Raw genomic sequence first — 13,158 nt, forward strand, 5'->3', positions numbered from 1 at the left:
GTCATGTAGTCATGTAAATTTTATTTAAGTACTTTTTAATACAATGCTAGATTTTAAAAGAAATACAAATCCAAGCCATGCACAGAACTGAGAAGGTGGTTCTACAACAGCAAACTGAGATAAAACAAGAAACTAGAATGTCAGTATTGTTAACTTGTGTTCATATATTAAATGAAAACATAGGGCATAGTCCTAGGAGGTGTCTGGTCAGACAGCAAGTCTGCTCACTGCTGTTGCAGGCAGCCTGCAATATAATCTCAACATACTTCTGAGTTCTGAGCTCCAATGCAAAAGTATTTGAACTGTTCTCAGTGCAGCAGTAGGTAGGAAAACTCATAAGCAAGCTGTGTGAGGAGCAGGGCTGAGATGGTGTTGAGGGAGCACTGATTCGTGTCCTGAATTGGACGAGAGACACAAGAGCAATAGGGAAAGGGATGGGGACAGTGGTGCAGGTGGTGAAAATGCTGTTTTCCAAAAATCCCTCATCATCAGAGTTGCTCTGCTGTCCTATCAACTGATTTCTCTTGCTTTGCCTTTGCTTTCACTAACAACTTTGAGCTAGATTTAAAGTCCTCTGCAGTTCACAAAAGGGTTTTTTCCTTCTTTGCTAGTCTTTTTGCCTCAGTCCTAAGGGAGAGAGTAGGTATTTTTTGTCTTCTGCCTGCAGCATCTAACTCGCTCTTGCAAACGAGTTTGATTCAGTGCCTGAGGGTCAGTTCAGCCTTCCTGCCAAAAAGCCCACTGAAGCCAGAGCTGGATGAACTTTTCTGATGAAGGGTTTGCTTTGAGAAAGATGCAAGTTTGGTCTTTCCAAATGTATTTGTAATTCAGAGTTGAATTTGGTAAGTAATGGGGATGAACTAAAACACAAATAAAATATTAGAGGTGTTTCCCGTCAACATTTCCAAAACCAACAGCCTTGATTTCCTCGTGCTAGTTTGCTAAGAGTCCCTTAAGTATGGTTTGTGGGTCTCACCAGGGCAGAAAGGCAATCACCACCCTCACCGTGAGGCTGAGGATGTGAGACCCCTTGGGACTGAATTGCTTTCCTTCTTGTTTAAGAGCAGAGACCTGAGCTATGCTCTTGTTCTCAGAAACGTGCCTTCCTTGCTGATCTGCAGAACATACCACCACAGGTACTTTTCACTCTCCCCACCAAAGCCGTTTTGCTTTGTGTAAGCATTTAAACACTCTCTGGGCTGACGGAAGAAATTCCATAGCTGGTATTTAAAAGCCTCAGTGCTGCTCCTGGGCTTTCCCTTGCTTCTGCCAGCTATGAAGTGGAGAGGTGATGCCTGTGAGCAGGACAGAAGCAGTCTGGCTGACGGCCGGAGGGAAGGCTTGCTCCAGGTGCCTGGTCTGGCTGGTGAAATTTGGCACCAGCTCTGCCAGGGGAACAGAGCAGCTCGTCCCTGAACTGTGCTGGAGACAGGCTGTCTAAGTATCCCTCTCACCAGGCCTGAGGGCGTGTATTGCTTCTTGCCTGTTTTTTGAATCTGGGTTTGTGTTTCAAATAATGATCCCATAAATAAGAACTGTTGATGGCCAGGTACATCCCTCCAGTTAACTACTGAATAGAAAGTTATCATCGTGCAGTCCTGAGAGCATAGCGCTTACTTTTTGTTTGACCCCTTATGCTGAAGCAGTGCGTCCAAGGAGGGTTTCAGTTCCTGCAAGGAGATGGGCATCAGTATCGGGAGGGAAATGGAGACATTAAATGAGGTCAAGGTGACTGTGCATAAGCATTAGATAATATGTTAATTTAAAATGATGAATGAAATAATAGTTAAAGATTTTCATGGTAAGCTACAGTACAGACACAGACTGTCCCTTGGACCGTGGGGCCTGCGAAACTGTGTGCATATCACTGGCAGCCTGCATGCGGGAGGGTGTCGGGGGAGAAGCAGGTACACGGAGAGAGGAGCTTCTTCATACACAATTCAAAGAGGTGAAATTCCTGCTGTCCTTGTACGAACCAGTGTGGGCTGCGTGGGGGAGGAAGCCAAAAAATGAGAAATAGATTGCTTTGACAAAGCAAGTGGTAAAAAACAAAGCTAAAAAATAATACAATTACATTTATGCTTTTAAAACATAATGATCCTGTTAACTGACAACAGCTGGAATGCCTGGATTCAAATAATTTTCTCTCCAATGTCCATTTGTGATGAATACTTAAGAAGAAATTATGCAAGCTAATGATACTTACAGAAGCACAACTCGTATTTAAGAGAGCTACTGCTTGGAAGTCAGAGGTAGGAAACCAGTGCTCTGAAATATTAGGTACGTGACTGTTTTATATTAACAGCTGTAGAGTCTGATTCTGCAAACCCCAAGCCATGCAAGAATGGAACTACTCTCCTGAACACAATGTGTATTACATGAGTACAGCAATACAGATTTAACATCCATAATTATCACAGCCTTTGTCTATGTTATAATTTTAAATGTTAGATCTCTATTTTGGTTTTAAACAGTGGAAATATACACTGAAAATGTTTGCATTTCTTGGGGCAGAAATAATGATTGTGTTTTGCTGCAATAGATTTTTTCCTTTTATATCTGTAGCTTCATGAATTTTCATTAAAAAAATCAAAATCCTCTTTGTTGTCAAAGATAGATTTTTAACTTCCCTTTTAAAAATCTATTCTGAAAACCCTATGCCACATAAGATAGACCACATTAAAGAAAGTCAGTCTTTCTCTTTTCTTCTCCCTCCCTCCCTCTTTTTTTTTTTTTTTTAAAGAAGTAACTTAAAATATGTGTGCTGTGTAAGAACGTGTGCTGAAGTTTCATGTTTCAGGTAATCTTCTTTAAAATAATGGGAGTCTAGATTGCATCAGTTAGTTTAAAAACTGCTATGCTATTGGTAGGGACAAAATGGGATTAGAGCCAAAATTTGACTGTGTTACTGCCAAAGTCTGTATCGGATTTAAGACACATGCTTCTGCAAGCTTCCATGAAGGTTGTGAAAAAAGTTTTAATACAGAGTTGGATTACAGCTCTCGAGCTCAAAACATTGGCCATTACACTACCATCTTAAAAGGCTGCTGTAACACGGAGCACAGAATAGAGCAGATTTCTTACATTTTCTGGACCACAGATGGATTTTGAATGCCTCTTTGTGTCTTGATGGAAGAAATATTAATTTCATTAACTGGAATCCATACCTGATCACTTGTGAACGTGTATGTGTATATACACAGATACATATCTATTTAAATCCTTATCATTATTTTCTTTCAAGTGCATCTAAAATCTGCTCTAAGAAATGACATTCTCTAGATGAACTTACAATTGTTTTGAGCAGTAAAGAGCCAGATATTTACTCTCATATGTTGGATCCCTTTGTGAGTTTATAAGAGAAATTCTGGAAGCTTTTCTTTTCTGGCTTGCTGATAGAGAAATGCATTTCGAAACAGACGCCTCTAGCTGTATGACGACGACTGCGTAGTAACCTGTGGATTTTAAACATCAGAATGTACAAACCGTGGGCAACTGTGAATATATTCATAGTTTCTTTTCTACATCTGCTGCAAGGATCTGACTATGAGAATGGATCTGTGAAGGTAGGTAATCTTTATTTACTGTCATTCTTAATAATTCAAATTGCCAGAATTACATACATTTAATGTGCAAGGTGGTGGTCTTTTTGCTGTTTTGGTGTTTGGGTTTATTTTGTGATGGTTTAGTTTCACAGATGTTTAGCAGCCATAGAGGAAAGGAGAATCTATAAAGAAGTTAAATCCATATTTGCTGTTTAATATTTTAAGTATTTTTACTAGTTATTGTTAAGTACTACTTGTATACTTTGTTCTTAAGTTCAACTTCTAGTGTCAGTCATGCAAAATAAAAGCAAAATCTAAACAAAAATGCAAGCCAGAGGATTTAGAATACTTGTTAAATACACTTTTTAATTTCAGGTATTTAGAGTCAGAGGAATTAGTATCCTGATATTGAAAATTTTCCTCTAAAAACACGTGTTCATCAGTTGTTCGCTTGTTTGCCAGAAATCAGAGAAATGTTTTTCTTTTGTTTTATTAGGAGATGTTATCCAGGACTTTAAAATAAGCAGCAACTAGTAATAATAGAGCACATCATTGCCTGGGAACTAACCTTTCTTCTGAATATAATACATTCAACAAAATTTAAGCTGAAGCCTCACCTTGAGAGTAGGATTTTTCAGATCTGACTTTCTGTGACAATGTGAGAACAACCAGGACAATCATTTAGAAAAATCAGAAGAAAAACTGGAACAAGTTTCTACATGTGCAGTGTGTCCAAAAATGATTAATTCGGTGTGTGGTCCAGAACAAATTATTTGTTTTTCACTCACAGAGCAAAACAAGCTAATAATTTGTTTTCAGTTCAGAAAACCTCCCGCTTGCAAGAGATGACCACACACTAGTCTGTGAACTGCACTACATGTTGATCTGTGTTTTAGAAATGCTAAGTTCTGTGCTTAATTGCAGGCTGCTGTTGCCAGCACAAGGAGTTAGCAGTAGTGAGCTGTGTGTGCCTCAGGATGACTAACGAGTAACCCCTTCGCCTGCTCACCATTCACAAGCCTTGAATTTACAACCTCAGCAATCAGTGCTTTGAAGGCATTAGGATCAGAGTAATCACTTTTGTATACATCACCTTTATGAACTGCATGACAAATCACTGCTTGCTTACGTGTAGGAATCACTTTATTTAAATCAGAAAGTGCTTTCTAATATAGAATACTACCTATTGTATAATTAGCAGTGATGATAATTCTGTCCTCACATGGGACCCAATTTTATTCAGCATAATAGTAAACCACTAGTTAGTCTTTTAATTAAATTTTGAAACCATATGCACTTTGCCTAGAATAAATGCAAGAGCTCTTCTTGCTAATTCAAACTGGTTTACAGATTATTTGGTGTGATAGCATTGTCCATCCAACATATCTGCATCTGTAATTGTTTCCATTGTAATTTGGCTACCACTCTCCAGAAGCCAGCCTAGCCACAGAATATTGTATATAATAACAAATCACTGTTAGTTTCCAAGACTATCCTGAAGGTATCGTGCAGAACACACTCAAAAGGGCTGTGTTTCACATGCATTGGCCGCTGATTGCCACAAGGAAAAGCCTGGTTTTCCACTTGTTCTGGCTCCTTCTGTGTAGACAGAAATTTTTGGCTAAGATGTTGATTATTTTTCTTTTAATGTTTTACATAGTATGTTAGATTTCTGGGTTGTTTTAGCATGTATGACCTTTGGGCTTTTGTGTGTGTATGTATGTGGATATATGCCACAAAAAGTCCTTCATATTACAGTGTTTAATGGTACACAGGGTTATGCCTATTCTTACCAATGGCACCTCAAATTGAATTTGCAGAACACAGCAATGATGTATTGCATTCACGGACCATACCTTATTTTTTGAAAGTTCTTTAAGATCTATGGCAGTATTTCCTGGATAAAAAACACAAGGTCAGGATGGAGGAAATAATACACAATTAATGAGACCCAGGAGGGGTTAACCACCAGCAACCTGCTTTCCCCTGTTATATGAGTTCAAGTCACTGAGCTCTGCCTGGGGCACCTGAAGTTTTAAACCTGTCAATGGTTTAAACTATCAGTGATGTCAGTGTGGTATCACGCGCGATAAAGTGTCGCGGGGCTAAAGATTTAAATACTCTCTTATCGCCCTTCCGCAAATATCCTAATTAACGCCATGAACGTTAAAAAGCTTATGTACAAGCTGCTGTGATACAGCAAGTCTCCCTGTTGTGCTTGGCTTTTCCCAACCCTTCAGAAACACCATCCTCTTCTGGGTACAGGGTTCCCTTTTCCCGCCATATGCACGCCGAGACCGGTTGTCCCCTGCGCATCAGGCCCAGCTCCTTCTTCCTCTCTCCATTCCTGACCTGTTCCGGTCCCAGCATTTGACCAGTGTTCCCTCACCTCCAGGACTCAGGGTCTAGGTTCTCCTCCTGGGCTCCCGTTCGTGCCCTCCATGTCCGGCTCTCCTTCCCACTTGCTTTCTCCTGGGTGGGGATGTCCTGCTTCTCTCTCAGACCCTCAGGAGGTCTGTCCCAGTTCCTCAGAGACAGCCCTACCAGACCCTTTTGCTTTCCAGTCGTGTCTGACCATGGTCACCTCTTCCCTCCCTCCATCTCTAGCTTCTCACTTTGTCTCTGTGGTCAGGACTTCCCGGTTTTCCTTTTCCTGACCCTAGTTTCTAGTTCTGGTCTCCCTAGCCTACTCGGCCAGGTCTTGCCCTCTTCCATCAGTGTTCATCTCCTTCCACTTCCACAGGCAAATCCAGAAGCTTCCTTTCCCTGGTTGCCTGACCCCTGCAGTTGAGGAATGGCAGGCCTCCAGCTCTCAGCCCCATAGGCTGGACCTGCGGTGGCCTGCACCCATGTCCTGCTTCGCTCCTGGATGGAGTGGGATCAGCACAGGTCCCATCTGCTTAGTGTCTGGCTGCTAAACCCTGGCATGTCTCTGCTGTTGCTCTCAGAGGATTTTATGTTTGGGTGGATTTTTGCAGAGATAGCAGTAGACACATCCGGGCTAACAAAGGTTCCTCAGGTGTCAAAACTTCACATCTGTGATCCATAGCGGGAAAACGCCAGACGTTTGCAAAGACGAGGTTGCCAGAAAATGTTTTTGCATGGATAAAGAAGGAGCTTCATCCTCAGCTGTGGTCAAGCCATTTTGACAGAGAAAGCAAAAAATTATTAAAGTCATTTTGAGGCAGACATCTGGCATGGAAAGTTTCAGCCCGAACATCTAACGTCTGGCAGTGTTATAAACAACTGGAAAACAGCCTCATGATGGGAAGTGGTGGGCAGCCTCCGACTGGGAGAGCGCAGCCGCGCAGGTGTCAGGCAGGGCTCCTTCGCTGAACTCACGTCCGGGCTGGCAGCAAGCCCTCTGCCTCGCACGCCAGTGGTTCGTTCAGGATGCCAGCCTGACATATAAAGTCCTTGGTGAACAATTAGATTTCCACATGGGTTTTCTGAAGATTGAGCTTTCTTTTTTTTTTTTTTCCCCCTTTTTTCTTTTTCATCAGGAAACGCTTAAAAAGTTCCTTGTTGAAGTTTTGTCCTGACAGTCTCTTACGTTTTGGAACCCCTCAGCGAGGGGACCACAAACTTCACTGTCTCTTTTCCTGCCTCTCCCCTCCACATCCACATTTTTCCTCTCCTACAGCAATGACAGACATAGGCTACTTTTTCCAGAATTTTAAAATTAGACGCAAAGAGCTTTGTCCTATATTCATCAGAGCCGAGGCGATTTTTTTGCCAAGAAAAGCCAATGATCTGTCAGAGCTGGTTCTGCCTTCCAGCACTAAAACTGCCTCTCTAATGAGGCTGCAAGGTCTTGATCTCAGAGAATTTGAGTCGCAATGCTCCCTGCCCTATTCTGCCCTTTACATTATTTATAAAGTGTCAGGGGGGAAGGCAAGAGAAGGGGACAACTGGTAATGCCCAAGTTATAACAGACTCACAGCCTTTTGTTTCTGCAGAGGTCTTCTCCCTGTGGTGAACTCTCATTTGGTTAATTAGAGAGAAACCCACAGCTGATAGGCCTGAGGAGTATCACTGAACTAGAAATCTGCTTTCTGATCAGAAGACCAAGGGGTTAGATATGCGTAGCTCTGGACGTAAACATGGCTGCTCTCTGTTACATGCACTCCTTTTTTCCACAGCTTTTTTATTTCTGCACCAGACATCAATACAGCCTTGATGATAGGTCATTTTTGCTGTAACAGATCTTCTTAGATTCAAGAGTCTTCTATTGCCACTGTGAGCTGGACAGAGGTGGAAGCCACTTTCCAAACACAGCTGGTATGTAGTCCTTGTCCACTGGTGAGAGTGACACAGCACTTCTCCATGATCCTCAGGCCCTGTACCACCTAAGAGGAGAATGCCTTGCCCTTGGGAAGGCAGCGAAATACTGGAGAGCCATCATGCCGTGAGTGGAAGGAATCAGGAAGCTCTTTGCATCTCTCCCTTCCTAGAGTCAGCTGCTCTCTGTCTGTCTGTACAAGCAAAACAGAGCTCTGCAAAGAAACCTGGGCAGCAGAGCTGGACGTAAGATTTTGTCTCTGTAATTGCCCCTGACACTGTTTTTTCAGATAGATCTACATAGGTCTCTAATAACTGCTTGCAAATGTTGCTTAGTTTCTAGAAAAGAGAGATTCTTACAAATCTTGTATCTCATGGATTATCTTCCTCAAAGGCGACTCCTGGAAGTATAGCAAACTGCTTAACAGCTAGAAAAAGCAACTCTAAAGGTTGTTGGAAACAATTTCTGTATTTAAACTAGGCTTTTCATCTTCACATCCAGCCTCCTTTCAAAGTTAGCAAAGTCATTTAAATAAAGATTATGAAACTGTGGTTTTCAGAAGTGTTTTATTATCCCAGCTTTGTCACTGCTGTTTTGATTCTTTGTGATTACCATCTCTGATAGGCACGAGGAGCTAAAAAGGTGTGAAACTGTACTTGCCTCATTCCTGAAGAAATGACTGTGCTTTTCCTTCAGGAGTGGGAAGCTATCAGGGAGGTTGTGAGGAAAGCCAATTTGTTCTGACTTATCTGCTACTACCTTGGCAAGGTACAGTGAAGGATAAGAGAAGAATTCTGTATTGTTGCCATGCCACATGGCATCCGTCCTTGGCTCTTATCAATTTGGAAAGGAAACTACTAACACACTGCTACTTTACCAAAAGCAGTTCTTGCTTGTGACAAATAGCAAAAGAATCTCTCCCAGCTGCTGTTCCAGTCCCGTCCATCTCTGCTAGGATTCTAATGTTTGAGGATAGAGCAGAGCTCTGAAAAGTACATCAGGCTGTTCGGACTAATCGGATGCAGCATTTGAGAAATTCATTCTGTTAGTCAGTTGTTGGAAAGGAAGACAGTGCTAATTAAACTTTGACATCAGTCATGGCTCACATCTGAAACGGTGAAACCAAAGGAAGGCAGAAAGGCAGGTTCAGAGGGCAGTGGAGCAACTTTCTGTTAATTTGCAGTCACAAGTCAACCAAAACGAGCAATCAGCGCAGGCTCAGCAAGTGTTGCTTGTTTCTGCCTTATGTAGTTTACTTGTGCTTTCTCCCTTGCAGGCACTCGTGTTGTTTCTGACCACTGCTGTGGTCATACTGATGCAGGCTCCCACAGGAGGCAAACAGAGGGACAGCCTGCTTGAAAATGGAAAAAAAAAAAAAAACCAACGCAAAACCCCAAAACCAAACTGGTGCAAACTCTGGCTTGTGAGATCTCTGCTCTTCTGTCTGCAATTTTTTTTTCTGATCTCTGCTGTCCCTACTCCAGACTAGAACTGAGTAAGGTTTTCTTGTGCCCTATCTCCTGTGGACACTGTATCAGTACTTGGGAAAGATAAATAAGGTACAGTTATTGTACAGTCATTTATTCTTATTCCCATTAAAAACTTTGCACAGTACTTTTTATAGTTATCACTAAATGACTGGGACCTGTGTTTCTTTTAGACATTTCTCTCAGGGCAAGGAAGTCCAGTTACAAAATTAGCCATTTCTGTTTCTTGGGTTTGGCTTTGAGATGTAGTCCCAGGCTTTGCTGGGGGGGGAAAATGACCCAAGATATTTTGCTGCAGGGAAGTAAACTCAATGTGGTACCTTTCCTAAAGAAACCCTTATTCCTTAGGAATTCCTTATTCCTCCCACTATGTGCCAGTCCCGTATCACCTTCTCTGCCTGCTCCCTAACTCCCCAGCATGTTTTTGAAATCTTCACAATCCTTGTTGGGATTTGGGGAACGAGGACAAAATGCTCTGTGCCTGCACTACAGCTGCAGAGATGCCATTTGCCCATGGGAAGACCAAGCAGAATGTGTTCTTTTTTTGATGTCCTTGTGAAAGACCTATATATGGGCTTCTGTATCAATGAATAGCAGAAAAACTGAGCAGTGTATTTTAGTTTGCTTGCATTTAGAAAAAAAATCAGCTTCCTGAAGGACTTTGCATATTTTTTTCTGTTTTCCCCCAAACGTGACTTAAAGTGTGCAACCACTCAGGTAATGGTAGAATGCCATCTAGGGTCCTTGCCGCTTCAGCAGAGTCATACTGAGTACAACGGACGTGCAGTTGAAGGCAAAGGATTTGCCAATCCAGTGTGGGCACCACATGGGTTTGGAAAGGGGTGACCGCTCTCCTTATTATCAGGATGTCAGGAGGGCTTTGGCTGAGCCATGCTTTCAGATGGGAAGCGTGCTGGGTTAAGTTTTGAGAATTCATTGTCACCGACTGCAGCATGGTCACTATTTGCATGCAGTTGGGGAGGGAACTATATTTGAGTCGGGTTGAATTGCAAAAAAGTTGCATCATGTTACCGTATCGTATGTCACATTGCACATACAGAATGTGCCACACAAACAGGCAAAACTATTCACTTTAATTAGCAATGTGACTCAGAAACCACGTTACGATACTTTCCTGAACTGCTAGGGAAATATCACTTAAGAAAAATTACAATTCCAGGAAAATGTGTGCATGTGACTGGGGTAACATAAGTTCATTCAGTATTGGCAATGGCTTTTGCTTTGTGAAGTGACATTTTGAAACCCGGCTATCCAATTGGCTAGTAACACTTCCAAAACATTTATTAAAGTGTCTTGGGGCAAAACCAGAAACCAATGAAAGCACTAACTGAAGGAACCTTCATCATATTAAAAAATATTTTCAAGTATTAAATTAATTAATCTGCTTTCATTCAGGTCTCTGTCACTGAGCCATTCCAAAATCACTGTCCGAATCTCAGAGACTTCCAAAGAATGGACAAATACCAAAAGAAAGTGACTACAGATTGGATATGCTCTTTGTGAACACATGTAACATTCTATTTGTGACATGTACCCTGTCATAGTGTTAGACTAGCACCTAACATTGTGTACGATAAAGTAAGTGCTACGTATTGTTTCTAGTTGCATTCTGTACTGAGCATCACGGCTGCCTGAACAGATTGCAGCAATGCAAGATGATATGAACAGTCATAGAAGTAGAGACTCAGAAAATGTACTGTAAGACTCCTAAAGGTGTCAGTAGCATTTGGCATATATCAATGAGTTACCACCCTGGGCATTTATGACAATCCATCTGTGTCCTTTCACTGACCAAGCAAATATAATTCGCATGATCACCATAGGAGGGACCTAAAATTAAACTCTCAATGCAGATGACTAGACTTGAACAGGAAGAAACTCAACACGACAGTAGACCTACTCTTTTCTTCCATTTGCCTATTCGGCTTTTCCATCACTGCCAACAAAATGATGTGCAGTGAATGTTCTTACTTTCAAAATCACACTTCAGCTGCTGTGAGGATATTTCCCACGACAGCCAAAAGACCTGGCTGTGGCAAGGAAGATTTGTTTAATGAGAGTTGTAGTTGATTCTCAAAATATTTGCTGGCTGAAAAAAAAAGAAAACTCCCTCATTTTGGTGGAAAGATCTAGCTAGCTAAAAGTATATAGTTGTGAGAAATATTTTGATAAAATATTATCAGTCTTTGGTTGCTTTGGACATGAAAAAGCAAATTAAATAATCTGAGATTTATGCCTTCACTTCAAAATCATGTAAAATTCTGTTGGTTTCAGTTCTTTTTCAATATTTTGGTTAATTCAGTCCAAGTGTTCAGAATAGAGCAACCAAAATGTCTCATCTCTGAGGATTTTGATGATATAAGCATGCTAATAAAGTGCAAGAAAAAAAGATTTGTTTGTTGTTGCACCACAGATGATCTATTCTAATTGAAAAGGTCATTCAAATTATAAAACTGCTGCTCTCCTGAAATCATAGGGTAGCTAATATGATTTGCTCATGAAAACATATCATCTTCAGCTAAACTAAAAGCTTTTTTTATCACTACCTTGACCACTAAGTTTAGGAAATGAGTAATTAAGTCTATTGTCTTCACTTGGAATAAGGCGGAGCCCAAGGAGGCCAACTCCAAAGGAGGGGAGTCTGGAGGGAACTTTTTACCACACTGAACGTCAGAGGTGGAGCAGTCTAGAAGTTGTTTCTCCTCCAGTTTTGGGTCTTGGTCAGATGATTTACTGACAAGGTTTTAGTAAAAGAGGCTCTAAACATCACGTCTGTATCAGTGAGAAATGTGACAGTCTCAGATGAATGCCTCCCTGTCAATCCCCTGCCCCCTCATGCAACACCTGGTCAAACTATTAGTTCTATCATTCTACCTTCCTCCCAAACCCACAGGTAACATATCTGTCAGTCCTTCTGTCTGTGCTCTGGCCGTTCTCCACTGCTCTTCTTGCAGGACAGGGCTCTATGCAGTTTCTCTTTCAGCAGCAATGACACACAGGACTTCAGGATGAAGTGGTGTGATCAGTGTCACCCTTTCGTCAGAGGGTACGTGGCCCAGGCCAACACTCACTAACTCTTGAGGCAGACAGGGGAGAGGTCTCACCTAGGCTGTGGGTGGGGAAGCAAAAGGTTTTTCCCATGCCTGCTCTTCAATCCTTGAGCTTTACCAGGGCCAGCAGTCACTGATGAGGGTAGAGAGGTGACCTTCAAGCTTTCTACTCAGAGTACCATTTCCTCCTCCGCAGGCACAGCAGGAGTAGCTGGCTGGGCATTACGGCCAGGTGATGCGTGTCTGACGTGTTTTTTTGCTGGTGGGAGTTATACGGAGTCCCCCTTCGATGCTGTTGCAGAAAATGCTGAAGTAGTGGGCACAGCTGAAAAGCTGGTTAGCAAGGCAAATCAAGGCCTCAGATTTCTGAGGGGGCTTTGGAAAACAAAAAGTGCCGCCCTGGTACTTCGCTTCCAAGCCCCAAAACCCCAACTTCTTTGACTATCATATAACTATGTCTGATGAACAACCCTAGGGTTTCTCAACCATAACACAGTCCTCACTAATTTTATATTTGGGGAAAGACTGTTGAGGCTATTTTCAACCTCTTAAAGAAGAAAGTCACCCCAGTTGCATATTTTCTGCGTTCTACATGGACAATATAGCTGTACGCTTTCAATACAATTCTCACTGGAGAAAGCACCAAAGACAAAAAAAAAGTGACAGCTGGAAACCTGCCTCGCAGGACCCAAACTTGACCCCACCATAAGCATCATGTCCCTCCAGATTATTGATGCTGTAATTGTGATGAGCAAGTGAATGTCCAGTCTGCA

At 42.0% G+C, this 13,158-nt stretch overlaps 1 protein-coding gene across 2 annotated transcripts in view; it reads left to right on the top strand.

Moving 5' to 3' along the window:
- The first annotated feature begins 2,929 nt into the window (after nt 1-2,929).
- The window catches only part of VEGFD (vascular endothelial growth factor D), a 30,995-nt gene continuing 20,766 nt past the window's right edge, over nt 2,930-13,158 (top strand). Inside the window, exon 1 of one of the 2 annotated variants that reach the window (XR_012838897.1) lies at nt 2,930-3,566. Coding sequence is in view for 1 of the 2 variants with exons in the window: in XM_010308508.2 (XP_010306810.1) it covers nt 3,477-3,566 (90 nt within the window). In the remaining variant the exon portion in view is untranslated. The remainder of the gene's footprint in view (nt 3,567-13,158) is intronic. The other variant, XM_010308508.2, reaches the window with a different exon arrangement.

Source organism: Balearica regulorum, chromosome 1, assembly GCF_011004875.1.
Source record: "Balearica regulorum gibbericeps isolate bBalReg1 chromosome 1, bBalReg1.pri, whole genome shotgun sequence".
In the NCBI taxonomy this organism is placed as follows: Eukaryota; Metazoa; Chordata; class Aves; order Gruiformes; family Gruidae; genus Balearica; species Balearica regulorum.